Raw genomic sequence first — 27,954 nt, 5'->3', positions numbered from 1 at the left:
TTTTTTCTATAAGGTTCTACCAACAAAAGGTCCCTTTGAATCACAGGAATGAATAAAAAAACATAGCATTATGACATGAATGTATCCGTAAAACAAAGAATTACAGAACACAGAGGAACATAGAAATGACCGTTTGTTTGGACTACATGAAAAACACAGGAATTTAAGAAGAGATAAAGACTCAAAGTATTTTTTTCCATGAGGTTCTAACTCTATCCTCCTCAAATTTCTGTGGTTCAATCAAACGGTAATTCCTACGTTTTTCATGTGTTTCGCAATCCTTTATTTTACACGTACATTCTTATCGGAATTCTATGTTTTTTCTATTCCTTCAATTTTTTCTTGTGATTTAAAGAAGCCTTAGATGATTTCATTTGTATAGAAATTTTTCCTACGAAGTCTTTTGAACCAAAAGAATGAACCTTATCAAATCCTATGAAATTGTCTCTTCCCATACAAGTTTTGGAAGAAATTTTGATTCAAAGGAAATTCATAATAATTTTAAAGGATTCCATTCTTATAGGGGCCTAAAATTCTTATGAATTTTCTTTGAATCAAAGGGGCCTAAAATTTCTATAAATTTTATTTGAAATAGTTATAAAATTATAGTATCATTAATTACTTGAATAATAATGACATGATTTAAAACTGATAAATTTATAATGGTATGAATTAACTAACCCTTGCTAAAATGACCATTAAACTGCGGTTTTCCGTGAAATGACCCTATGTCTGATGACACACCATTTAAATGTTTTTCTGTTTTCTTTAATCAATTTTTAATATTTTGACATAGTTAATGCAAGAAGGGACGAAAATACCCCCGGATTTTTTTCTTCTCATTCACCTAAAATAGCAAATTTCTCTTCACCTAGAATCCGCTGTTCGCTCTCGTCTGGAGCCGTAGAGCCCGGCGACGGCGCCGCCGGCGGCCTCCTGAACCGCCCCTCCTCCCGCCGCGCCGTGAAGACCGGCGCCGCTCGCCTTGCCCCTCCTCTCCTCTCCTGGCCGCGCGCCGCGAAGACCGGCGGCCGCTCGCCGGCAGCGCCAGATCCGGTGACTGCCGTTGCCTCTGTCCTCCGGCCGTCCGCCCGTCGCCCCTCGCCTGGAGGCCTCGCCCCGACTCCGAGGGCTGAAGAACCTGGTGGCCGGGCGGCGGCGCCAGTTCCAGCGGCCTCTCCGGCGTCTGCTCGGCAGCGGAGGTCTCTCTGGGTGAGTATGAGAAGAGAACAATCCAGGGGTATTTTCGTCCCTTCGTGCGTATTTGGCTAGATCAAAATATTGAAAATCGATTAAATAAAATCGAAAAGGTCATTTATTCATCTCCGGTCGATCTCCCCGTCCGTCCAATTGGCCTCCGCTCCCGTCTCCTCGGCCGCCGCTGCGCGGATCTCCATCCTTCGAGCAGCAGGGGGCGCTGGCGTCCTGCTGCGTCTGCCGCATCCTCGCCCGCCGGTGAGCATCAATCCTCTATGCCATCCCCCTTACCTTTTTCTTTCTCAAATTCGCGTTAACCTTCTAAGAGTTTTTTTTTTCCCTCAAAGAGTTTGGGGAGACTCACTCAACCCTAATGTCCCACATTTGATTTGCCCCCGCCCTGCACCACCTACTAGTTGTTATTTTGGGGTTTTTTAGCAGTTGTTAATTTGGCTATTGAGTCTCATGTCCTTAAATTTTGATGAGATTATTCCATCATTTATCGTACGCTCATCCAAAAACCCTTAGAATATTTGCATCAGAACAGAAATAGAAACACACAATTCTTACAACCACGAAAAGTTTCATAAGAAGTCTCTATACCACAAAACTACTCACATGGCCACAATATTTTTTTTACCAAAGACAAATATTCTTATAAGAAGTATCCACTTTGTAAATTTCACCGATTTTTTAAAGGAGGGATTGTGCCACTGGGCGTTAATGTAGCTGAATATATTTTTTATTAGTTAAACATATCTATCCTTCTAAATTCACATGCCATACATATAGTCCCGTTAAAGAAAAAACACTTGTTTCCTCCTTGTTTATCAAACATGACACCTACCTTGGATGAGACAAAATATGGCCACTTATAAGAATAAAACTCTGAACACCTTGGTAACACCTTGTTAACACCTTGCACTGTCATGAGTCATGACCCATGAGCCAACTGTAGCATAAAAACAAATGAGCTGAGCTAACAGTCCAACATGGCCCCTTCCCAAACAGACTGAAATGAATAGGCCCAAATAGTTGAAGACCGCCAATAATTTTTATCCTTTTCAGGAGACCCAATAATTTTACCCTTTTCACCCATCAGGGCCATTTCAATTAAATCAAAAAAGACAGGCAAAAGAAAAGGAGAAAGAGAAAGGGGAAGATGGAGGAGTGGTCGTCGCCTCCATCGCCATCGTTGGTGGTGCGGAGCCCTAGGCAGACGCTTAGCCTTCTTCGAAATCGCCACACTGGCCGCGAGTCTCAGTCGCTGCCCCCCACATCCACCTCATTGGCCGGCGGCCCCAAGCCGTCAGAGGTGTACGGCTTTGTGGGATCCATCACCACTGTCATAGCCACCACTGTCTACCTTGTCTGGGCCTACATGCCTGAGCATTGCCTCCGCTCACTTGGCATCACCTACTATCCGAGCAGGTGAGAATCCCCATCCAGATAGATCAGTTCAGATCAAGTATGGATGAATTATTAGTCAATCACTTGATTCTGTGCTAAGCTTAATTTGACTCGCTTCTCTTTTAGGTATTGGGCACTTGCAGCACCATCGTTCGTGATAGTGGCAACTGTTCTTTGCATGGTTGTTTATATGGGCTTTAACTTCCTGGCCACTCCTCCCCCTGCCTCCTTCAACACCATTTTTGGTGAGTTGGGAGTTTCATGCCATCAACTACAGCTAGCTGATGTACACCGCATACTACGATCAGCATCGAATCTTACATAGTAGTATTGTTATCTTACTTCAATTGCAGACGAGTACAGTCGCGAGCGCACCATGGTTGATCCTGCAGATGCACATGCTACGAAAGAAGAGATAGAGAGACCCATTGAACCTATTTCAGACATTAGTGTTGATCAAATAAACAGTCTTATGTTTGGTGCTCCGCTGACAAGAGCCAACAATTCTGAATTGTAGGACCAGTGCTTCTGCAGCTCTGCTGCAACTTGATAGGCTTGTATGTGTGACTGAGCACTGAATTTATACTAGTTTTGGGTTTTACCCTGCTGAGATGATGTCGTTCATGATACTAGCATCAAATCCATTCTATTTTTTTTCTAATGTGGTGCAAATTAAATGATGAATTTTCAGCTTGTTGATCTTGTTCGAAAACAAAACAAAACTAGCTAATAGTTAAATTGGCCGGTGTATTAACGCATGCTCCATTTGCTAACCAGACATTTGTTGGTGCACATGTTAATCCCTCCTCCCTTATTCTTCCATTTATTATTATTGTCTAATTTTAGGATGCTGGATTGCAATGCCCTAAGAAATGGTACCGACAAGGAAACTCAGGATTTAATAACTTACTGATGTAATCTGCTACCTTCTTTGTAGTCGTACAAAATAAACCAGCCATCTTTGCAAACATTGAACCCCTGCTACGTGGACGTGTTATCTTTCAGAACACAGCTGTGACTTTTGTGGGAGTTGAGAATAGGCGGAAGCCATGGATAAGTTGCCACCGGTGGTTTCGCCAGAGACAGCTGCGGCTGCGGAGGTGGCGGTGCAGTTCAGGTCGCTGGTCGACAACGAGGACATCGGCACCATTAGGCAGACGCAGCACCTCATGTATGTGTCATGGTTTGTCCTTTTCATTCCCTGCTCCATTTTTTGCCTGTCTTGTGCTCATTGGGAGGATCTGTGCTGATTGATGAACACTACGGTCTCTGATGTTGTGCCTAGGGTACTTTCTGGGTTCTCGTTTTCTAGGAAGAAACTTTGATGGCTTAGTGGCCTTGCTTTGTCATACTTACATGCATCAACACTGGGAGACATGATTTGGTTTGGAGTTGGGTCTCAGGGACATTGATTCTTGTTCCCCATCAAGGGTTCCCAAAAGCAGAATGATTATTTGATTAGATGAGTTAATCAAACTCAGTGTTCTCCTTGCTTGGGAAAACCAATGTTTGCAGTGTATCCAGAAACCCAAACAAATTTTGGCTAGAATTTTCTCAGTTGTTCATGGTTTGCTGTATGCACTACACAGCTAAACAAGCGCTGTGACACATAACCCTTTATAGGTGATGTTCTATATATTCAAAGCACATTGATGCCATATTTTGCGACATTGAGGCTATGTATCATGAATGATAAAGGCATCCTCGATTACTATAAGAACTAGATTATTGTACCCTGAGAAAAGAATTGGATTATTGTAAGTAGTTACATTTGTTCACCGGAGATGCATATGCTTTGGTGGTGCTGATGTGCTTGGATAGGTTTTGGAGGCTGTCAAGTCTGCTGGTAACCCTTTGTTCGTGTAGCAATATTCAACAAGAAGGAGCATTATCCTAGTCAGGCATATGCTAGTGATTGATGCTTCACAAATACTTAAGATCAATACTAAATGTGTGCTGTTAATGATGCCTCATTAAATAATCAAGTAGTTGGAAGTTCTGTTTGAAATGTCAACTATTACCATATTCGCACCATTACATCTGCACTCATTTTAGAGGCATAATCATGGTGGCATCCTATTTATGGCATGCCAAATTTTGCACTTCCATCTTGAATTTCCTTTCTCATCATCCTAAACATCCATGTAAGCTCACTTTCCTGCTTGGCTGCCCCTCGACTAGTTCAGCACAAAATTTGGTAGACCAACAGATATCTAGGAGTAAGATCCATTTGCCTAAACTTTTGATGCTACTAGTGTTGACAAGCCACCTGTCCAGTACTTTACAGTTAAGGTAGGACTGTAGGAGGCCTTGTTCTGGATGTGATATTTGTGTCTTGTACCTCGTCTTGCACTGGCATGCCGTTCATCCATCCTTTCCACACTTGGAACTTGGAACCGGTGTTCTAAAACAAGAGTTCAGACAGTAGTTGTAATTTTCTTTGAGTGACCTAAAATGGCCCCTGGAACATTCCCTATTTAAGTTGTTTTGTTTTATAAAAAAGAATAATTAAATATATCGCACTATCAAATTATATCTGTCTATAATTGCTATATGTTTGTGCTCAAAACTCACTTATGTGCATTATTAACTTATTGGTTCAACCAGTCTGGGAGTTCAAACATATCTATAGTGGTGGTACTCGACTAGTTTCTAAACCTTTTTATTAATTGCAGCAGTATTTGTATGCACATTAAGATCTTGTTTGAACATAAGAAATTTTCATGATTTTGCGGGAAATGAACTACTTCCTGTAAAATTCTTGCATCCAAAGGAGCACTGAGTAATGCATCTACCATGTCTTGTATCGCAAGGAATCTCTTGCTTTTCTCCAGGGGGAAAGGTTCCTATGAAACTGCAGCAACCTGTATATGTATTCATTACTCTACTCTACTGTGCAAGTTAACTTTTAGGTGTATAATATTCCGTATTTGAGCATGAAGAAGAATGAATGATGTAACTAATCCTTTGCCATGAATGCTTTATGGTTGCTCTCTGCAGTCTTGTTCAGAGTAAGTGGATGATTGATTATGTTCGGTAGTATGAATTTTATTGAACACAGCCAATATTCTAGAGGTTTTGTGGGTCCCTGTTTATCCACTAACTTGGATGATGCTAAATGAAATGTTTGTGATTGTTGAAATGGGATATGCAAATAGGTGACTTTTTTTTGCGCATTTGGCATGTTCTGTTCATGGAAATTATGTACATTATGAAAGGGCTCAACTTGTATGTTATCATATTATTGTGTAATAAGTTGTGAATTGTGATGTGCTGTGGTACTGGTTCTGCCTCCCCAAGAGCTCTGCTTTAATCTGGACAGTTGAGCCTGCCTCAGTTAAGTGACTTAACATATTGGTTTGAGACAGTAGTAGTAGTATGTCTTTTGGTGCAGGAGATGTTTTGGGGCTTGTTTAGGGAGCTTCTCTCAGCTGCAGCTTTTCCCAAAAGCTGCTTCTACCAGAAACTGCCCCAAACAGTCCTCAAAAGCTGCTATTCTAGAAAAATGAACTAAGAAACTAGAAGCTTTAGAAGCTGGGTTTCAGAGCTTTTATTGAATCTTAGAAGCTGGCTACCAAACAACTGATTCTTAGAATCTAAAGCTCCCCCAAACAGGCCTTGATCTGTGGCATACAGAAACTTCAAGTTTTGTCAGTGCCATGGTAGTAATATTGCCTTTTCCATGCTATGTGCAAAAAGGGCATGACTTTTCTCTTCATGCAAAGATCTGCAAGATCCTTATCACTATATAGTAAATGACAGATTCCTTTGCAAGTTTGCATTATTGGTGGATTGGCGCCTCACTTTTCTGGTGAGAGTAATTTTCCTATCAAAATGCACAGTATTTTGTTAGACATACCAGCAACGCTAGCTGCAGTGATACACTTTCTGTACCATGGCAGTAGAATTTGCAGGAACCGCCATGTTCCTTTTCTTTTGCAACTAACTGAAATCCGCACTGTTCATTTTCTTTACTTTGTAGACTGGGGAGATTGCAAGATAGTAATGCAGTTCTCACACATTTTAACGAGTACTCGGAACAATGCTTTGCGGAGGTCTCTAATGACTTTGCTAGTAAAGCTCGTCTTCTCAAGTCCATGAAGGCTGATCTTGACCATATTTTCTTGAAGTTGAGGTACATTCCCACTGCCCGTTCAAAATTATATGAACTTCTGCGGTTGTGCATTTGATCTCCTTTTAGCTCCAGTTCTCTTATCCCAGTGTGTATTTAAATTTAGATTTCTACAACAGTTTTCCTGCACAACGAGCTTATCTTATGCTTATGTTGTAGAAGCATGAAATCGAGGTTAGCGGCAACATATCCAGATGCTTTTCCCGATGGTGCAATGGCAAAGACGATGGACCAAAGACCAGATCTTGAAAGTCTTATGGATTAAATGGTTTATCATTATGGTAATGAGGTCACCGGTTGAGTCATTGTGTTTCACATCTTGACAACTCAAGAAGAATGTTCTATGTGCACTTAATTTTTCTTTTGCTGAAAATGTATTTGAGAAACGTTTGCTTCTGTTTAGAAAGTTGTGACCTTGTACTACTATGTTTTTTTAGATAATGGATAAGTTGTAACCTAGTATATACAATTTGTGTCTCTAGATCAGCCGATCTCTCACTTTTGTGTATTAACTTGCGGGATCATAGCTGCTGTATTTCCGTCAATGTTTTGAAATTAATCTTGTTATGTAGCAAGAAGCTCTATCGACATTGAAAGTTTAGGGAAAACAAGGATTTTGGGCTTGCTTGGATTGATACCAGTTTTTTTTTTTTTTGCCTTACCAAAATATAGGTAGTGCCAAAACCGTGTTAAGTTTTAACAAATTTGGTAGGGGCTATCTTTTGGCTTTTACAGAGGAAAAACCAAATGAAATATTTATAAATAAAAATAATTTATGAATAAAATTTTTATATAAGTATTCCTGTCAATCTAAAAATCAATGATGGAAAATAAACTACGATAGAAAAATCTCAAAATTAAATTTATATTTAAGGTCAAAAATTAAAATTTTGGCTTATAACTATAAGTAGAAGCGAAAAGATGATTCAAATATACATGTGCTATTATTGTTGAAACCGACAAAACTTTGATGAAAAAAAGTGGTATCCAAACACACTAACAACCGCCGCCGCCGCCGCCACAACAACAACAACAACAACAACAATAATAATAATAATAATAATAATAATAATAATAATAATAATAATAATAAGGGACGGGTGAATGCTATGATAAGCATAAGATAACGGCGGAGCTAAAGGGTGGTCCAGGTGGTACCTAAACCACCCGAAAAATACCGACGGACCTCTAATAAAAAAAATCCATTGATTGGTATTCACGCAAGTGACGCAATGTGATCACCTTTATTGAGAGAAATGCTTTCTTTAAAGTGGATGATATAATGAAGACTTTCATAGCGATTATATGACGTAGATCCAATAAGAAAAAGTTGTATGGTAATCTTATTTAAACTTTTCTAACATATAAGCTTCTTTGAGTCAAAATTTTACTTAATTACTAATTTTATATATTTTTAAAATACTTTTAATACATTTTGGTACACTTTTAGTCTATTCTATTATCTATACTTGTATTATATATATTAGCATCGTTATATTTATTGTGTTAAGGGAAAAAATTCGGTCGGACCACCCATATCTTATAAATCCTAGACTTGCCACTCGCATAAGAACATATGTTATTATGCCATTTGAGCGGGTTCATGGCATTAATGGCTGCTAGTACTAGTATTTCTTAAGCAATGAAATTGCTGCTATTTTGATGTTGTGGTGTTGGCTCTCTTATGCCCAAATTCTAGCACGAACCCATGGGGAAACGACAGCAAAGTGTTGAGCTAGCTATTTCATCTGACCCATCATAATAAATTGGGAATAGTTCACTAAAGGTCCTCAACTTAATGTTTAGTCTGTCTAAAGTTACTTAACCCTAAAATTAGAAATGTATACCCCTAAACTCATACAAACCGTTTGAAAAAAAAATCCCATGGCAGTATGAACTATATTTTTCCCGGGTTCATTGATGTGGCTTACGGTGGCCCCACATATCAGCAGCTCGATGTTGTTCTTCCTGTCTTCTCTTCTTCCTCCTCCAATCTAGCATCTCGCCACCATGAGCTGCCAGGGGAGAGGATCTCTTGTGCTGACACGAGCTAGCAAGGAGCAGCTTGTCGCCTCTAGCCCAACAAGAGCAAGTGTGGAAGCCACTGGCGTGGAGGCTTAGCGCTGAATGAGACGACGCCACATAGACCACAATGGGGACAATGAAGTGATGGGAGTGATATTGAGTGTTTAGCGGTTCGACTCGTGGTACAACCAAGGCGGGAGAACTCACACAACCTCGTGGGGCGCCGCCGTCGGTTGGCCAACACCAAGGACTTGTTCAACGACCACTATGGGGCATACATGTAGGCCTCTGGCTGCATGTACTCGTGGTCAAGGTCTTCTCAAAGCTCACGGAGCTCAAGAGGCGGCGACGGGAAGATGCGTCACTATCATGTCGTCGAGAGGGAGGGGGTAAAAGGCGGAGTACTACGTGTGCTCCAACATGAACAGGAACCCTAGCGACATCGACCACAGTGCTGGTTGGACGTCGACGTGCCTCCTCTTCATTTGTTCATGGAACAACCTACAATACTCATGACGTGTCCAACGCCACCTTCCTCATCACCGTCTACTCTGACGTGCTCTCCGTCCTTGTCGAACCCTCACTTGTCGCGGCCCAAGGACGATGACGTAGACGGTGGTTGACTCGAACCGAGCGGTGGTGGGTGGCGATGAAGTGCACCGTCGCCGCTCGCACCTCAGCACGGCCAGCCGCCACCGCCCCCACGAAGAGAGGAAGAAGAGAGAGAGGAGAGCACGAGAGAGAAGGAAGAGAAAAGAAGAAAGAAGTAAAGAAAAAAATGCTCTTCGCATGTGGGGCCTACCTTGCCATATGACACGTCAACGAAACTAGACAAAAATAGAGTTCATGCTGTCATTGGACTTTATTCCAACGGTTTTGGAGTCGAGGGATCCTAGACTGAGCCGACGTTATCTCGGCTGAATTTATTCCTAATAAGGTGGTGTTTAGATTGAGAAAATATTTAGGAGAAGTGTCACGTTAAATGTTTGACCGGATGTTAAAAGGGGTTTTTGGAAACAAATGAAAAAACGAATTTCACGGCTAGCCTAGAAACCACGAGACGAATCTTTTGAGCCTAATTAATCCATCATTAGCATATGTTGTTTACCGTAGCACTTATGGCTAATTATGGGTTAATTAGGCTCAAAAGATTCGTCTCAAGATTTCTTCCATAACCGTGCAATTAGTTTTTTGATTTATCTATGTTTAATGCTTTATTTAGATGTCTAAAAATTCGATGTGATGTTTTTTTAAATTTTTTTTAAGAACTAAACAAGGCCTAAGTTCATTGGTAGGGGGGCACTCGACGGTGACGCCAGCGACTCGTCTAGCTGGGCCTCCCGTTGAGCGGCCAAAGCCCAACCCAGCACCTCCCCATTTTTATAGCCTCGCTCACACGGTCAGTCCCACCCAGCAGGCAGCAGCAGCAGCGGTGTCTTCCTCCGATCACGTTCCCCGCCTCCCGCCATTTCACCCCGCCCCAATCCCCAAAACCCCCCTCCCGCCTCCCCCCACCCAAACCCTAACCCTAGGAGGAGCCGGCGGCGGGGCGGAGGGAGATGCCGAAGGCGCCGGCCGCCGAGGAGGAGGAGTTCCGCGCGGAGGTGGAGGAGCGGCTGATCAACGAGGAGTACAAGATCTGGAAGAAGAACACCCCGTTCCTGTACGACCTCGTCATCACCCATGCGCTCGAGTGGCCCTCCCTCACCGTGCAGTGGCTCCCCGACCGCGCCGAGCCCGCCGGGAAGGACCACTCCGTCCAGAAGATGGTGCTCGGCACCCACACCTCCGACAACGAGCCCAACTACCTCATGCTCGCGCAGGTCCAGCTCCCCCTCGACGACGCCGAGGCCGACGCGCGCCACTACGACGACGACCACGCCGAGATCGGGGGGGGGTTCGGCGCCGCCTCCGGCAAGGTTACATCCCTCTTCCTCCCCACTTCCCTTCCCCCTCCTTCCCTTCCGCCCCTTACACTACTAATTATCGCTGCTGCTGTTGTTATGCTGTGCTATGGTAAGGCTGAGGCCTTGCGTTGCTCTGTTCGGGTTAGGACTTCCTTTGGTAATTGTTTTATAATCAGGTCTGATTGGGTTCAATAGTTGGGGAGTTTGGTGGTTTAGTCAGGCGGGAGGGGATATATGCTGATCTGCTCCATGTGAACATTTGGGGTGCTTGCTGTGTTCCGTGGTTACAAGTGGTATCTTTCTTTCGAATTATGGACTCTGGTACCAGGGTGGTGATGTTGGATTATATCGCACGCGGAAGGGGAATGGTTAGGGTTTCAAAGAGTTTGGCAGGCTCAATGTCGTAACGGCTAAGTATGATATATTTATGAAGATTAGATGCTTTGGAAGAGGATAGCATGGTCTGTTGTTGTGATTTTGCACTATGGTTCTTGTGGGCTATTACCTTATTAATCTGGCGCTTGCAGGTTAGTTAGCCATGCAGATGGAGTAGACTGCACCATTCAATTCTTCATGCTAATGACCAGCAGTGGTGTTTTCCTGCGGTTGTCTCATCCGTTAGATGGAGACAAATTTTCAGCTATGGTAGTTATGAAACTGCGCTGAATTTGTTTGTCGTCTAGTCTAAGTTTGAACAAGGTTGAACCTATACCCACCTGGTAACTGGAAAAAATATTTTTTTAATTGGATGCATATACTCCCTCTGCCCCAAAATAAAGCAATCCCTAGCCTCCCAAGGTTTAGTTAAGGATGAAAGATAGCATTCGTACCAAAATGCCCCTTGTTAACAAGGGATTAGTGTTAGCAGGTGGGTAGGTAAGGAATAGTGATGGAATGAAATTTCTTGATTTGCGTATCAGAGGTAGGTATGAATGTAAAAGTTGGTTTAGTTGTGGGACAAATTTGAAACTCTAGGAGTTTATTTGTTTTCGTAGTATGTTCTTAGGACAACTGTATCGGTACTGTATTAACTTCACAGGTAGCACTTAACCCTTGTATTAATTGAAAACAATGAACTTTAGGATATTAGTTTTTTTTTCTCCTTTTACCACTGAATATGTTTCATATATCTGCTCCTAGTAGATAAATCTCATAGGTTGCAGTTAAGAATGGTGACTAAGCGTAGTATTTTAATTTTTTTTTGAAGCAAGGTATTTATTTGCTACTCGATCAGAATGAAGTTTCCCTCAAGGCCCTTGGGACTGATATTTCAATGTTTCAGTTATTTACTATACCTGTGCAACTATTGGATTGTAGTAGTCGTGGGTTACTACAATAATGTCTGCCAATACAAAAGCTGTAGTGTTTTCTTTTGGTCCCCTTCTTGCAGTGGTGGATCTAAGATCCGAAGGCTGGGGGGGCTGGTTACCTTCTTCTTCCTCCACACCCCCCTCCTTTCTCCCCTCTTCTTCCCCCTCCCCTCTCCCCTATTTTCCATGGGGGATCCAGCTTGTAGGGGGGGGGGGGTAGAGGCCCCCTAGACCCACTGCTGGATCCCCCCCCCCCTGCTTTCTTTTATTTATTTATTTTAACTCTTTCATGTTCGCTGTTTTATTGATTGTCAGTCTTTGTTTCAGTTGTTTTCTTGTTTTGATTAGTCTTTTGTAGCCCTTTTTAGTGATAACTCTTTGACCCCCTCTTAAGAATAGAATAGGGCTATTAGGATCTTTTCTTGCCCATGCTTGAATTTGCATCAAGGATTACAGCCTTCTAAGTTTGTTGCCTTTTTACAATTCTATTGCTACAGAACCTGCACAAAGGACAGTATCTGTTTCTGCATAATTGGGCCCTACCAGCCTTTTTGGTCGTGTGTAAACCCAATTCGAGAGGTGAAGCCAGAAATCTCTTCTGGCCCTGGGCCCCCCTGGGTCTCATTCCCAATCTAGCTTATCCTAGATATGATAGTTGAGGCAACCAATAAATCCCTGACTTTCTCTATACTAAACCCTAGAAATCTCAATCCTCTATGTGGCCTTTGGGAAAGGGAAGACAAAGACAAGGAGTATGTTGGTAGGGATCGAGGAGCTGGAGGATATGAAGACCAGGGAGGAACAGGAGAATTACCAGATCTGGCTGTGTAACATGCCATTCATCTATGACCTTTGCATCATCAACACTTTAGAGTGTCCTTTGCGTACTGTGCAGTCGCTTTCTGGCCATGATCAACCCCAGAAGGTGGTGCTTGGCACACGACCTGCAAAACTCTGAAATATCTCCCAATTTCCTAATAATTGCCCGAGCCCAACTACCTTGTGGTGATGATGATGACATGGCCCTTGTGGTGATGTTGAGGACATGGAGTACTGTGAATCTAACAATGCTAACAGTGGCTTGTAGTGCAGGATCCAGGAAGGTTTGTACCTCTATCAGGCTTGTTACGATGGACCTCTCCATGAATGGAGCTTTTGTTGCTTTTAGTTTTTTATTGCTTTGATATATGTGGTTTGAATCTCTTCATCAATTATCTTGACACCATTTTTTTTTTCGTGTGTAATATGGAGTGGAGATGTTGTGATGTTCTTTTTTTTTCCCCTAATATGGTCGATTGGATTGGGATGATTACCTCTTTCTGTTTTTAGATGCACAAACAGTTATTGAGATGTATTGTTCTGTCAAATTAGGGATTAACTTTTCTGTGTGTAATAAAAAGGTCACTGTGACCAAGAGATTGAATTTTCTGTGCATCTATTACTCTGATTCCTCGCTATTTTTCTTACTGGCATGTTTTTGATGTCTTTCTATAACTCATTAACAGTAGTAGTGCTTTTGCTGTTGAACTCTATAGTAGAAAAACATAATTGTACCATAGAGATGGAATTAGGAATATACAACTCCTATTGAATTTATATGTCATTTTATAATGTCATTTTTATAAGTATCAGCGCTTGCATGTTCCCTAAAGTAGTCTATTAATTACTTCATTTGTATTTTGTCGAGTGATTATTATTGTTTGTTTGTTTTTGCATTATATGTAAATTCATTATATAGCATTGAATAAAAGCTTTTTGACAGAGATTTTCCTCATATTTGGGCTCTCTTTTTTTCGTATTTATAAACCAAAATGCTTCTGTGATTGCATATAGAAATGCATTGAATATATTCTTCTTTGTTTATCTTATTTCCTTCTTTTGCAATATCGCACTTGTTTCATATGGCTTCTTCCTTTTGTAGGTGCAAATAGTTCAACAGATAAATCATGATGGAGAGGTTAATCGAGCTCGATATATGCCCCAGAATTCATTTATAATTGCTACAAAGACAGTTAGTGCAGAAGTATATGTCTTTGATTATAGCAAGCACCCATCAAAGCCTCCACTGGATGGTGCATGCAATCCTGACTTACGACTCAAGGGACACAACTCTGAAGGATATGGCTTGTCTTGGAGTATATTTAAGGAGGGTCATTTGTTGAGTGGATCTGATGATGCTCAAATTTGCTTATGGGATATCAAAGCAAATAGTAAAAACAAAACTCTTGATGCTCTTCAGATTTTTAAGGTATGCCTCATTATCCTATTCTTGTTGTGTTGATCAATCTATAGAGAAGTATTGTTTAAAGAATTACTCTTTCTGTGACATTTTGATAGCATGTTTATCTGAACACGTGAATGTTATTAGTAAATGTGCTCCAAGTACATATATTAAGGTGTGCGCAAAATATATAGTGAATATAGTCAAAAGTTTTTTTTTGCCTAAATAGCAGATAAATAAGCTAAAGTACCGTTGTTTTGACAAGTATCAATAGAATGCAAGTGTAAAGTTTATCCTGTAAAACATTTAACTGCAATTTTGATTGAGCTTCTGTCTTGTAGAGTGGAACAGTGTCTGAGTTAGTCATCTACCAATTTATCTGAATGGAAATATAATGGGTAAAAGTGCTGGGAAAAAGTTATACCTGTTAGTAATCGATGGGGGAAGGCCATAACAAAAATGACATCATCCAAATTATCTTTTCTCCCTGACTATAGCTGCTAATGAATGCAATTGCTCCTGTGATTTGTAGTTCTAAACATTGGAATGAATTCTAATGTGCATGTAACTGACCTTTCTTTTCTCTAGTAACCTTTTATTAGAAAAAAATGTAATAATACTTTGTCATCTAAATCAGTAATTGTTACTTAAAAAACTCAGAAGCTGATATCTTTTGATGTGAACAATATAGTACATATGCTCATACAGTCATGCTAGTGGTCATAGTTGAAGTGCATTATAAAGATGGCATTTATTAGTGGTAGTACATGATCCAAATTTTATAATGGAATATAATCAGGATTTATTTCTGGAAATACTTTAATTGCTCTTCAGTGTTTTTGTCAGTGTTATTAGTGTGACTTCTTTGAGTCTCTAAAAGTGTATATTAGTAATATTTTTTCTTTTAATGCAATAATTTCTGATTTTGTTCTGTGGTTAGTATCATGATGGTGTCGTTGAAGATGTTGCCTGGCATTTGAGGCATGAATACTTGTTTGGCTCAGTTGGTGATGATCACAATTTGCTGATTTGGGATTTACGCTCTCCTGCACCTACTAAGCCTGTACAGTCTGTGATGGCACACCAGGGTGAGGTAAGTATCCTTTTGAGCCTTAAGTCTCACTTTTATGTGACTTCTGTTCACACCCCGAGATACTAAGGAATGTAGTCTACTAGTCTTGTGTCATGGTTAGCGCTCCTTAAGTGAGATGATGAATTGATGATGCAAATGATTATTTCGTCTTAATGTTTTTATCATTCTTTATCCTGTATTCAATATTGTTTTCAGACAAAATCATCCAAATAAATCCTAGATCTCTTCTGATTTCATGTTGACTTTAGTCTTCACGTTGACTTTGTGTTAGTCCAAAACAAACAATTTCTGGTATAGGTTTTTTCAACATGTCCTCTTATATTCGCACTCCTATGCTTTCTAGTCTTTTATCAATTTGTATTTTCAGGATGTTCTGTTGGACACACATTGCTTAGTATTCTGGATGAGCCCTTTTGTTTCTTTATGTTCCTTTTTCAGTTAAAAAGGGAACCTGTATTTTACTGGATTTGCATTTCTATTGCCATCTCAGTAGTCAATGGTGGATAGCGGGTTGATAGCAGATTGGCTCTAGTGTTGCAGATAGCATAGAGGCACTATACTAACGTGATTTATAGAAAGCACTTAAATTTGAATTATATATATGCACATATATACTCTCGTCAATCTAACATAAATAAAAATATATATTGATTTGTAACATAATATTCATGTATTTTTTAAATATTACAAATACAACTTGCACAAGTTTTTTTTTGACATTTAATTCCGCATCTATAGTTGCATAGAGGACATGATAGACTTCATTTATGTTTAGGGTTGCACATGGCTCCCTAAAAACGGTGCAAAAATAGTTTATTTTTGTATTGAGTATTGTCCTTCCTTTCTAGGTGAATTGTCTAGCTTTCAACCCCTTCAATGAATGGGTTGTGGCAACTGGTTCAACTGACAAGACTGTGAAACTATTTGATCTTCGGAAGATTGATACTTCCTTACACACCTTTGATTGCCACAAGTAAGTTTCTAGTAACCCAATGTTATAACTTTTTTGTTGAAAGCTGTTTTCTCTGTAGCTGTGAAAATAGCTTTTCAAAGCATAGCATGGCTCACTTTGTTGCTCATGCTGTGCCTTTTGGTTATCATTACTGGTCTTAAACCTATAAATATTTCATAATCAGGGAGGAAGTATTTCAAGTTGGATGGAGCCCAAAGAATGAGACTATACTTGCATCTTGTTGTCTGGGCAGAAGGTTAATGGTCTGGGATCTAAGCAGGTAAAAAGTCCCAAGTTTCAAGAAAGTTCCAAGGCTATTAGTATTTTTCACTTCCTCTGGTGCATTTCTTTTGGGAGATTGCACAGTTCTTATCTTGCTTTTTATCAGTGATAGTGAGCATGCTCCCATTGGATTAGTATAGGTGATACTGTTCATAACTACTCCCTCCAGTTGGTAATACTTGATGCATATGTACCCAGTACTTGTGCAGTGCTGCATTTTGGCTGACTATGTCACCATCTTCTGTGTAGAATTGTTTATGTCACACCTTATCCTGATCTTGCATTGCACCCTGTTTCTATTAATTGGTTCTCTACTTTTAGTACCTATGTCAACCGTGTAATCCCATTTACAAAGTTGCTTTCTGATTGACGTCTTCTTTTCTACAGAATTGACCAGGAACAGACACCAGAGGACGCGGAAGATGGCCCTCCGGAGCTCCTGTTCATTCATGGAGGTCATACAAGCAAGATCTCTGATTTCTCCTGGAACCCATGCGAGGACTGGGTGATTGCAAGTGTCGCTGAGGACAACATCCTTCAGATATGGCAAATGGCGGAGAACATCTACCATGATGAGGATGATGTGCCAAGTGATGACCCTGCGAAGGCTCCCTGAAACCTTGGGTAGAAAACGAGAATATGAACAAAATAAAACCTTAACTGTGTGACTTTAGGTACCCTCCTGTGTTGTAACTTGTTAGCCTGGTTGGCAGTTTACCGACAGAATGTCAGTCTTAATACAATACCAGTTAGCTACCTCTGATTGCCATTGTACCCCGTTCATTCCAGTGTTGTAGCCATTGATTATCTTCATACCTATTATGTCAATATGCTGAAGAAAGGGGGGTTGGGATTTTAGATGTTTTCTAGGTTGGTTTAGCTGATTCAAAATGGTTTTTAAGGTTGCTTAAACGTTTTCTATGAAAGGGTAGAGATCTAAATGTGCTAGTCGGATTGTTCTCCCTTTCTTAAGGTTGGTCTTTGATTTACCTTTATCTGCCAAGACCAATTGCTTGTATTGATTTGTCAGGAGATAACTGAGCTGTGTGCTGGACCCCCAAAAGTTCTTAAAAGAAATTCTTTTGTTGGGATTAGTTTGGTACATGAGTAAGCTCTCAACCATTTCTTCTGTGCCAACTACATGATGCACAGGCAAATAGTTTAGATCTGCTCCATTTTATGATGTATAGTGTCATTGATTGTATTGGCAAACCCATAATAGTAATAGTCACTTGCAGAGATTTAATTCGCTACTGTATACACTCTACGTTCTGCTGAGCACAACTGTTTCAAATTAAAAATAAATTTGCTTGATAGACGTAGCGATGTTACGAGCCACAGCCATAGCTCTATATAAATTCCACGTAATCCAAACCTGTCAAATCCACACAAAAATATGTGATGCAACGGCATGAAAGATGCACGCACAGCGCGCACATACAAGTACATCTTTTTTTTTAAAAAAAAAACGTTCAAGAGGAGAAACCCGATAATATATTCATGAGTCTCACTGAATTCTTAAAAAGGACACATGTAAAACTGTATTTGTATTTGTGAGCATATCCATGACTTCAGCACCACAGCTCTAATTCTCCTCTAATCACTTCTATTTCTTATATTTACTTGTAATCTAATTATCACAGTTGCCATCATTTGGTCTCAGTATTATAGATCAGTTGCACGAGCATTTTGATATTGATTGTCAAGTTCCGTGCAATTTTTTTCTTTATATCAACCCAAAATTCCAAATGAATATGCGTTTGAAACTTTTGTTTTTAATTTTGAAACTAAATTGCACTGATTTTTATTTGCATGTTTGAACCGTTGGACACACCAGTTTAACTGGCATGGCAACACTATCATGTCTACCGCTCTTGGCATAGCGGCATTGTTTGGGGTGGTAATGGTTCTACCATACCAATTTAATCGACATGGCCAAACACTCCTCATGACGTAACAGTATTGTTAATCAAGCAGGTTGGTGTGGATAAAATATTAGATCTAGAAATAAAAACAGATGGAGTTTGGTTTTAAAATAAAAGATAAAAGGTTTACAAAATAAAAAAATATTCATGAATAATGTAGGTATACGTAGGCCGCATTTGGATCCCCCACTACTAACCCTAGATTCTCTCGTTTTTCATGTGCACTCTTCCTGAACTGCTAAACAATGTATTTTTTACGAAAATTTTCTATACGAAAGTTATTTTAAAAAATCATATTAATCTATTTTATATTTTATATAATTTATAATTAATTTATTATGTACTAATCTATTACTGTATTTTCTACGTCGGATAACTAACCCTCGTACTCCAAATGCCGAACGTGGCCCTAATATTCTTGGCATGCCCAGTCATCAATATGGCATATATCTACAAATATACATTAATGCATACCATCAACTCTATAATAAACCTATAAATTATATGTTCTCTTTTGCTGGTGGGATGAAGTGAACATCACCGGCCTTCATGCACTTTAAGTGGAATAGAAAGGATAACAAGGCCAGTTAGACACGAGCTGGCTTTGCTTAGCTTAAACACTGTATCCTGTTGCACGTGTGCACGATCTGCAATTCTTATTTGTGTGTGTGTGTGTGTTGACGAAAGCTCACAGAAGGAGCAGATCAAGTAAAATAGTACTAGTATAATGCAGGCACAGAGAGAGATTCAAGCGACAGCATCTAAGTACAAATCAGGCAGCGGCAGCTCCTCAACCACCTGATGGTTGTTAATTCAACCTCAAGCCAGCTGCACGCCCGCCTAACCCTAACATATCTACGAACTCAATTTTTAGCACGAATTGTGTTGTCTTACAAGTTAAATTAGAGCGAGAGTCGTACGTGCAATGGCTTCGCTTTGTTTTTGTTAGAACCAACAAGGTACAGCCCCGTTTTTCCTGGGTTGGCGTAGCCGCGTTGTGACACGTTCACGTTGAGTAGACTGGCGGGTCGAGCTTCAAGTATAATTTTTCGAGTCGATAATAAGATGACGTTGTGTCATGTAAATGTTTGATTAGATATCGGAAGAGGTTTTTGACACGGATGAAAAAACGAATTTCACGGCTAGCCTAGAAACCGCGAGACGAATCTTTTGAACCTAATTAATCCGTCATTAGCACATGTTGGTTACTGTAACACTTATGACTAATCATAGACTAATTAGGCTCAAAAGATTCGTCTTAAGATTTCTTCCATAACTGTGCAATTAGTTTTTTTGGTTTATTTACATTTAATGCTTTATTTAGGTGTCCAAAAATTCGATGTGATGTTTTTGGAAAAAAAAATTTGAGAACTAAAATATGAAAGTTTTAGAGAACCGAGCAACGCTCGGTGGCTAGCCGCGCGGGCGCCCGAGCAGCCTACGCGAGTGGGGTCTAACTCGCGTGTCTCACCCATGAATTTTTCCCTCACATGCGTGCGCACCCCAAAATCCTAAGCGTGTGGTAAGAATGCGTATGTGTGTGTTGTGTTGTGTGTAAGTGTGGTGTGTGTTCGTGTGCGTCCCAAGCTATACCTTTCAAAAAATGTAAAAATTTTAAACTCACTTAAAATGGTAAATACAGAAAAAATTGTCATTACTATATTATGTTTGGATGGATCGGTATTATCTTTCTAAACTCTCTCGTACCTAGGCTCCCATAACGAAATGGCTTATTAGCAAATAAAAATAATTTATGTATAAAAAGTAAAGGTTGTAAAGCAAAGTATAATAAAAAATATCATAAGCTCAACTTCAAAAAAAAATCAAATTCTAAAATATTTTGGCTTATCACGGGAAACAAAAAGCAAAACAATGCTATCCCCGGTTCTGTAGCTATGTCAGCAAAATTGATTTTGTTTCTTGGACATAATACCACCGGGGGTTATTCGATTTTACCTGGACAGTTTATAATTTTTTTTAAAAAAACATCACATCAGATATACATACATACTGAAGTATTAAACGTAGTATAATTACAAAATAAATTATAAATTTCGCCAAGAAACCGCGAGACAAATCTTTTGAGCCTAATTAATCTATCATTAGCACATATAGGTTACCGTAGCACTTATAACTAATCACGTAGTAATTAGGTATGAATTTATATATATTTAATGCTCTATTTAGGTATCAAATTTAAAAATTCGATGTGATATTTTTTAAAATACTTTTTAGAACTAAAGAGGTCATGAGTAATGGGCGATTCTGGGACGACAATGGCACAAACAAAGCGTACAGGAGATCGAACTCAAGGAGTGATGAGAGCCACATCGCACGAGTAGCCAGTGCCAGATCGCCTGCCAGTACTGCTGATAAAGTACATCTCCTTTGATGACAATGAACAAACTTAACAGTATAGCCAGCTACTAAATCCAATTTATCTATAGTCAATTTATATCATAGTTATGTACGAAATATTAATACATTGTCTCACATGTCATATACATATTTTATCTTAGAGTCCATGTGCAGCTATACTACAAATTAATAATCCATATCTCTTCTCTTTCCTCTTATCTCTTTAAAATATACATCTCAGTCAGTCAGTCACACAGATCTTTGTTCAGCTACTCGGACCTGTACTGGATCGTACACGCAGGTCGAGCTGAGCTTGCACAGTGCCATTTCTCTATCTCCACGTGTGCATGCCACGCATGGGCCTCGCGCCGCCCCAGATCCGGCGCCGACGCCACCTTCATTCATTGCGCATCAAATATATATGTCATGTCATCCATCTCATCTTTTGCATTTGTTCCTAATTATAAGCTAAAATAAAATTTTATGGTTGATTATAAGATTTTTCAAGTTTATTTTGTATTTTTAAGATAGCTGAAAACATTTATATTTATAAATTATTTTTTATTTGAAAAGATCGTAAAAAATACAGCTCTAACTTTTTACTTATATAATAATATAAATAATAAATCAATTATTATATAAGTTAAAGATCTACTTTAACAATATAAGATAATAAAGTTATTTAAAACAATTTTAAGATAGTAAACTTATTTAAATTTTTTTAGGATAACAAACTTATTGAAAATTATTTTAAAAAACACACCGTTTGAAGCGCGGCGGGTGAAAGCAGGGGGAAAATGTGACTGCCGCCAAGGCAAGCCGCCTCGCTGGCCGGCTGACGCGTGGGCCCCCGACCTGACGTGTCACGATCCCGCTGCGGCATCCCGCTCCGGTCAGCCGTTGTCTCGCCCTCCCCGGACAACGCACCGATCCCGTCGGTGATCCGGGCCCCACCCCCACTGACATCCCGGGCCCACGTGGCGATCACCCCGCCCATCGTTCACTGACAGGTGGTCCCTCCCCACCCGCACGGAAGCTTCCCCTCCGTCGGCCGGAAGCCGGATGCGTATCGCGCAGTTTCGCGCCACCTTCGCGCGCGCGGTCGTATCCTGGCCCCTCCCTTCCCGATCCGACGGCTAGGGATGCGTCCGTACGCGTCCACGTGGCTACGCCGTCGTCTCTATATATCACCTGGAGCTCGAGGCGGGACGCGTCGCAGTATCACGCTATCAATCACATCATCACCAGCTGATTCGAACGCTATCCAAATCAGCACCTTGGCTTTCGTGTTGGCAATGGCGACGTCGCCGGTAGCCGTGATGGACGTGGACAAGCTCAGCTACGAGATCTTCTCCCTGCTGGAGAGCAAGTTCCTGTTTGGAGCTGGCGGGTGCCTGTCGTCGCCCGGGCCGTGCACGCCGGCGAGGCCGTTTGTGGACGGCCGGGTGCGGGTGCTGGCCATCGACGGGTGCGGCGGCTCGGGCGCCGCCGACGCGCTGCTCGCCGCGGCGGCGCTGGCGCGGCTCGAGGCCCGGCTGCGGGAGCGCGTCGGGGACTCCGATGCGCGGGTCGCGGATTTCTTTGATGTCGCGGCGGGGTCTGGCGCCGGAGGGGTGCTCGCGGCGATGCTGTTCTTGAGGGGGGCCGACGGGAGGCCGAGGTACACGGCGGAGGAGGCGCTCGAGTTCGTGGCTGCTAGTGTTGGAAGGGACTGGGCCGGCCGGCGCGGGCGGTGGGCGAGGCTGTTCCGCGGCGGCGCGCGGGGGGCGGAGAGGTCGTTCCGGCGGGTGTTCGGCGACGCCACGCTCAAGGACACCGTCGCGCCGCTGCTCGTGCCGTGCTACGACCTCGCCACGGCCGCTCCGTTCGTGTTCTCGCGCGCCGACGCCGTCGAGAGCGACAGCTTCGACTTCAGCCTCCGGGACGTCTGCGCGGCTACCTGCGCCGCTGGGAGCACTGCTGCTGCCGTCAGGTCGGTCGACGGGCGCACGGCCATCGCCGCGGCGTCCGGCGGCGTGGCGGCCATGGGCAACCCGGCCGCGGCGGCCATCACACACGTGCTCCACAACAAGCAGGAGTTCCCCCTCGCCACCAGCGTGGACGACCTCCTCGTCCTCTCCATCGGCACCGGTGCCGCCTCCTCCTCTTCCTCCGCCGGCGCGGGGTGGAACACGCCCATGCCCACACGCTCCCCGTCGCCACGTGAGCTGGCGCGTGTCGCCGCCGAGGGCGTGGCAGACATGGTCGACGAGTCCGTCGCCATGGCGTTCGGGCACACGAGCGGGAGCAACTACGTGCGCATCCAGGCCAGCAAGACGGCCACCACCGCACTCCACGCCGACACGGCCGCGGCCGCCGGCGCGATGCTGTCCCAGCGCAACGTGGAGTCCGTGCTCTTCCGCGGGCGGAGGATGTCGGAGAGGACGAACGCCGAGAAGGTGGACGCCGTGGCGGCGGAGCTGGTGAAGGAGCACGAGCGGCGGCGCCGCAGCCCGCTTCCGAACGTGGTCATCAAGCAGGTGGGCACGCCGCGGCTGTCGTCGGCGACCACGGCGTCGTCGGCGACGACGACGAGGACGGCGTCGACGTTGGCGTCGCCGGCGTCGTACGGCTCCCGCCAATAGTTGAAGCGAAGCTGGATTTTACATTAGGGCCGTGACGTGTACGTACGTGCATGCCGCTGAGGCTTTTACTGACGAGCGACGACAGCGACGTGTTGTTTAATTTGTTCGTTTGTTTTTTTTGCTTCAGCTTTTTGGTGGGACGCTAATTAACGCGCGTCCTGCAAAGTTTGTTTCGAAATGGAAGTGTTGTGATGCTAAATTCACCGAGTACAATAACTCTCAATCGAACTGAAACTATTATAATTATAATACTTAGGCATAGTCAGATACAAGATTTCATTTCTGTCAGTGATTAAAACATATTTGAGTCGACTGATAAACAAATGCTCTCAATACTAAATTTCTCATTATATTTTCTTATGCTAGCATATCACTTAAAGCAGGTGCTGAACTAGAAATTTATTAATCCTATAGCTCAATAATAAAATATAAATCTTTAATTAAATTTTAACTAAAAAATTAATTCTTCAATATAACTTTTGGCTAGGCGTGGGGCTCAAGACTAAGCTGTCCTACGCCTAGTGCCGCCCCTAACTTAAAAGGACGCATCCAAACGATATTAAATGTGCACATATAAAACACATTATTCTAAATAAAGGTTTGTCGATAATTGGTGGAAGTCCACCAAGTTTCATTCCTTGAAACTAACTCAGTAACTCCTATGTTTCATTGTAAATTTAATGTCGCATCTTGTGTGCATATCGTTTAATCATATTGAAAGTTTCATAAAACCTTTGCTGAGACTGACCTTATAATTTTTTATCATGTCTAATAGCTATTAATTACTTATATTTTATAATATAATCATTTCTCACATATTTAGCTAATATTAAGGCTGCGTTAAAAGATACTCTTTTAATGACTATTTTTTTCTAAGTTTTGAATGATTTGTATTCCTTTTCCAAACTTCTACTAGCTCTATTTTGAAATAAGATAATTGTAAGATCATGGAGTGATCTACATGTTTTTATGATGAACAAATTGATGGTTTGTCAGTTAAATGTTTTTGTGAAAATTTGATCGGGCGGTCAGACCGCAGGTATATGGCCGGTCAGACCTTTCAGACAACTGCGGTCAGACCGCAAGTGTCTGGGTGGTTAGATCGGCAGGTTAGCCACGAAAGTTTCAGCTTTCGGTTTCTTTTCGGTTTCGGATTTGTTCTTCGTGAATTCGACTTCTAGTTGGTTTCTATACGTATGGATACTGTTGTTTTGCTAATCATGAGTCAACTTGAAGATAGCTTGGTCTTAAAATATGGTTTCTTTGTTTGATTCATGTGTAGGTGACTTGATGCCTCAGGAGAGTATTGCCGGTGATGGATCGTGAATCAACCTGGAGATAAGTTGACGTCCGGCGGTCGAGATATCATGCGGGATACTTAGGCTAGAGTTCAATGCACGTGGTGGTGAAGATTCTATGTGGCATACGATGGAGATATTGTGTGCGTATGGGATATGGAAGTTGAGATCGGATAGAGTCCGGATTTGAGAAGATTTGTTGTATTAAAGATAGAGATATGGTTAGTTACGGATAAGGATTGGTTTTCCACGAGATTGAGAGTGCTAATATGTGCTAGATACGTGGGCCTTGTATACCGACATCGAGGTTATAAATAGGTACTGGGAGGTATGCTCCCGGAGAGCTTTTTGGTGCCGTTTGAGAGAAAAGTTAGGGTTTCGACTCTATTTCGATTCTAGATCGAAAGTTTTGGTTAGGAGTGCTTTCTATGCACTTTGTAAACACTGGTTGATCAATAAAAATCGAGAGATTCAATCTACATCTTGAAGCTTTATCGATCGGCGTTTTTTTAGGATTCCGATGGTCTAACCGCAGGTAGGCTGGCGGTCTGACCGGCCACACAACGTCGGTCTGACCGAGGTTATGCGAGCGGTCTGACCGGCCACATAACGGCGGTCTGACCGGTGATACATTCGCAGTGCGACCAGAGGCTTCGGTAAGGTTTTTGTGAAGGTAATATTTTGTTTCCGTGAAAAGATTTGGTTTTTATCTAGCTACCATTAACCCCCCTCGGGTAGTTCTTTTACTCTGTTGCGATTATACAATAATTTTTGCCATATTTGTTGTTTGCAAAAATAAGATCATTTCTGAGCAATCTTCTCGCTTTTGCTTACTTATAAGTCAAAATTTTTTTGAGCATTAAATTTGGAGTTCAGTTTAGGTTTTTTATCGAAGTTTATTTTTTTTTGGTTTGGCTCTTAAATTACTGCAAATACGTATTTAAAATTTTTATTTGTAAATTATTTTTGTCCGTAAATATGTCGTTTATCTTTATATAGAAAAGTATCTTTATATAGAAAAGTGAAACAATCATCTCGGAGCTCGCCGGCAACCCCTTGTTCCTTCGGTGGGAGTTGAACATGAACATCCCCTCCATTATTTTAATAGATGATTGAACATTTTCACATGGAACCTTTTGTTGTCGATGGTGAAATAAATCCACGTGAAACTGATGAACAACGAACGCACGCAGTAGCAAGGCAGGCTGCAGGTACGCGCTTCGCGGGCCGCTTTATCCGTGGGCATTTGGCTTGGCTTGGCTCGTTTAGCTGGGGGAGGGTTCCCCGTGCGGTCGCTGGTCGCGGCGGAGTACGTACGTGAGCTGGAGCCCGAGTATTCTGGCCAATCAATCGGGATTTCGATCACAGGTAGCGACTAGCGACGACGACGAGATGAACGGGCGGGTGGTTGGGTGGGGTGGTCCTCTTCCACCTGGCTCGCAAAAGTCGCCGAGTCGCTCGGCCGTGACCCGCGCCGCGACGAGTAGTAACCGAATCTGTCGCCTCTCGGCTGGGCTGCCGTCGTGTCGCGGCGCGGTGCGCGCCAGCCTAGCGCCGTATCCACCCGGGATTTTGTTGGGTTTTCTCTCGGCTCGGTTCCAGCGGGCGCGCGGAGCGGATGGACAAGAGAACACCCATGGCGGACGAAACGGCGTGCGGCGCGGGGAGATACGAGACGACAAGTCTCGCGTCGTCGCGACCGATCGGCGCCGCGCGACAGTGATTCGATCCCCTCGTGGGGGATGGATCTCTCCTCTGTGCGCTAGTCGTCACGAATTTTGAGCAGGTTCAACAGTAACAAGACTATAATCTCGTTACAAATATATTTTAAAGAAAAAAGAGAGAAGAGAGAGCAGCAAGCTACTAATTTATAACTAGTTACGACACGGACTTCAAAACACTTAGTGTGTATAATATGTGGGCTATATATTAATGTTTTGTTGATAACTATTATATAAATTAACTATAGATGAATTAAAGCTAGTAGTTGGTTTTACTGTTGAATTTGCTCTAAGCCCGGCCGTCGATCTCGCGAGACCTCCCACCGTTGTTCGTCCTCGCATACCCGTGGTACGATTAACCAACCGATGGACGACGATCCTGGGACCGATAAATTAATCCACAAGGCTTCGAGTTCGATCCTCAAATTTCGAAATTTTATATGTGATTTCGTGTTTATAATTCGTTCGTCGATAATTAAGGAATGGAATCGGAACCAGAGCATTCTATTCCCCGGTGTCTAGATTAGTATTTGACCTAAATTCCTAACAACACTAAACAATTGTTTACACGATTATTCTATATATACAATATTTCTACCCCGCATATATACATATATAGACAAAATACAACTTGTTTGATTATCTCAAATATGATTTGTGTATTCGTTCATTCATTTAATTAATGATTTGATCTATACACAACGTATAACTGTGCACAATGGTATAATTAAAATGGAATCAAGAGATAGAGCCGAGACGGATCTCCCTCCTCTCTTTTTCACTAACACATGCGAGAGCCCAAAGATAACGAGAAAACAAAGACACAAGAGTTCAGATTATCTACCGTATTTCTATGCCGTACTGCACACTAACACATAAGCTCCACGTGCTATTGAGCTCACATGTCAGTTGATTACATTTAAAGACAAAGGGTGGTGAAGTAGACATTAAGGTCGAGAAACACCATACGAGTTTTATTGGTTATGCTCGTATCTTTTCTCTTATAATCATGCTTAGACCTCATCTTCATATTTTTGTTTATACTTACACTTAGACCATCTTTTTACTTATGCTTACGCTTATAAACCAAAGTTTAAATTTCAAAACTTAAATTTAAAGTTGACTTTATGATTTTTTTCGTAGTTTATTTCTACCTTTTGTTTTTATCAATAAGAACACTTATATAAAAGTTTTACCCATGAATTATGTGTTAATTATTAATACTACCTCTGTCGCAGAAAGATTTCAATTTTAACTCATTTATTTTATCTCACAAAGACTTCGATTTTACACAAGTATTACATTGGAGTATGTTAACGCAGAAGACAAATGTATTAATATTTAAAAAATAGGAGACAAATGCATTCAAGTTTGAAAAAGGTTAAGGATATTCTAGTCTTTGTAGCTTGGTATAGGTATATGTTAGATAGACTATGTCAGAGGGCTTGCTTCTTTAGTAGAGAGTCGTGTGGAACCCCTTTGGGTTCGGCCTAGGAAAA

At 41.7% G+C, this 27,954-nt stretch overlaps 3 protein-coding genes across 7 annotated transcripts; all 3 read left to right on the top strand.

Moving 5' to 3' along the window:
• The first annotated feature begins 830 nt into the window (after positions 1–830).
• LOC102714902 (phosphatidylinositol N-acetylglucosaminyltransferase subunit P-like) lies at positions 831–7,355 on the top strand. Of its 5 annotated transcripts, none has more exons than XM_015835399.2 (5): positions 831–1,212; positions 1,311–1,455; positions 2,300–2,628; positions 2,734–2,852; positions 2,961–3,279. In XM_015835399.2, exons 3-5 carry the CDS (start codon positions 2,360–2,362, stop codon positions 3,122–3,124), a joined length of 552 nt encoding a protein of 183 aa, XP_015690885.1. In that variant the 5' UTR covers positions 831–1,212; positions 1,311–1,455; positions 2,300–2,359; the 3' UTR covers positions 3,125–3,279. The 5 variants fall into 5 exon arrangements, with proteins under 5 accessions (XP_015690885.1, XP_006650334.1, XP_040377696.1 ...); XM_040521762.1 differs by lacking the exons at positions 2,300–2,628; positions 2,734–2,852; positions 2,961–3,279 and adding exons at positions 3,545–3,778; positions 6,590–6,742; positions 6,899–7,355 and having other exon boundaries at positions 866–1,212; XM_040521761.1 differs by lacking the exons at positions 2,300–2,628; positions 2,734–2,852; positions 2,961–3,279 and adding exons at positions 3,613–3,778; positions 6,590–6,742; positions 6,899–7,355 and having other exon boundaries at positions 867–1,212.
• Positions 7,356–10,196: 2,841 nt separating this feature from the next.
• On the top strand, positions 10,197–17,283 carry LOC102714358 (histone-binding protein MSI1 homolog). Its single transcript, XM_006650269.2, has 6 exons — positions 10,197–10,683; positions 13,903–14,229; positions 15,143–15,295; positions 16,144–16,268; positions 16,432–16,527; positions 16,917–17,283. The coding sequence occupies exons 1-6, from the start codon at positions 10,324–10,326 to the stop codon at positions 17,143–17,145; spliced, it is 1,290 nt and encodes a 429-aa protein (XP_006650332.1). The 5' UTR covers positions 10,197–10,323; the 3' UTR covers positions 17,146–17,283.
• A 4,778-nt stretch (positions 17,284–22,061) lies between these two features.
• LOC102722846 (patatin-like protein 3) lies at positions 22,062–23,688 on the top strand. Its single transcript, XM_006651563.3, has one exon. The coding sequence runs from the start codon at positions 22,108–22,110 to the stop codon at positions 23,434–23,436; it is 1,329 nt and encodes a 442-aa protein (XP_006651626.2). The 5' UTR covers positions 22,062–22,107; the 3' UTR covers positions 23,437–23,688.
• Positions 23,689–27,954: the final 4,266 nt, after the last annotated feature.

The sequence above is a fragment of the Oryza brachyantha genome, chromosome 3 (assembly GCF_000231095.2).
Source record: "Oryza brachyantha chromosome 3, ObraRS2, whole genome shotgun sequence".
NCBI lineage: Eukaryota > Viridiplantae > Streptophyta > Magnoliopsida > Poales > Poaceae > Oryza > Oryza brachyantha.
This window is presented reverse-complemented; position numbering and strand designations above follow the sequence as displayed.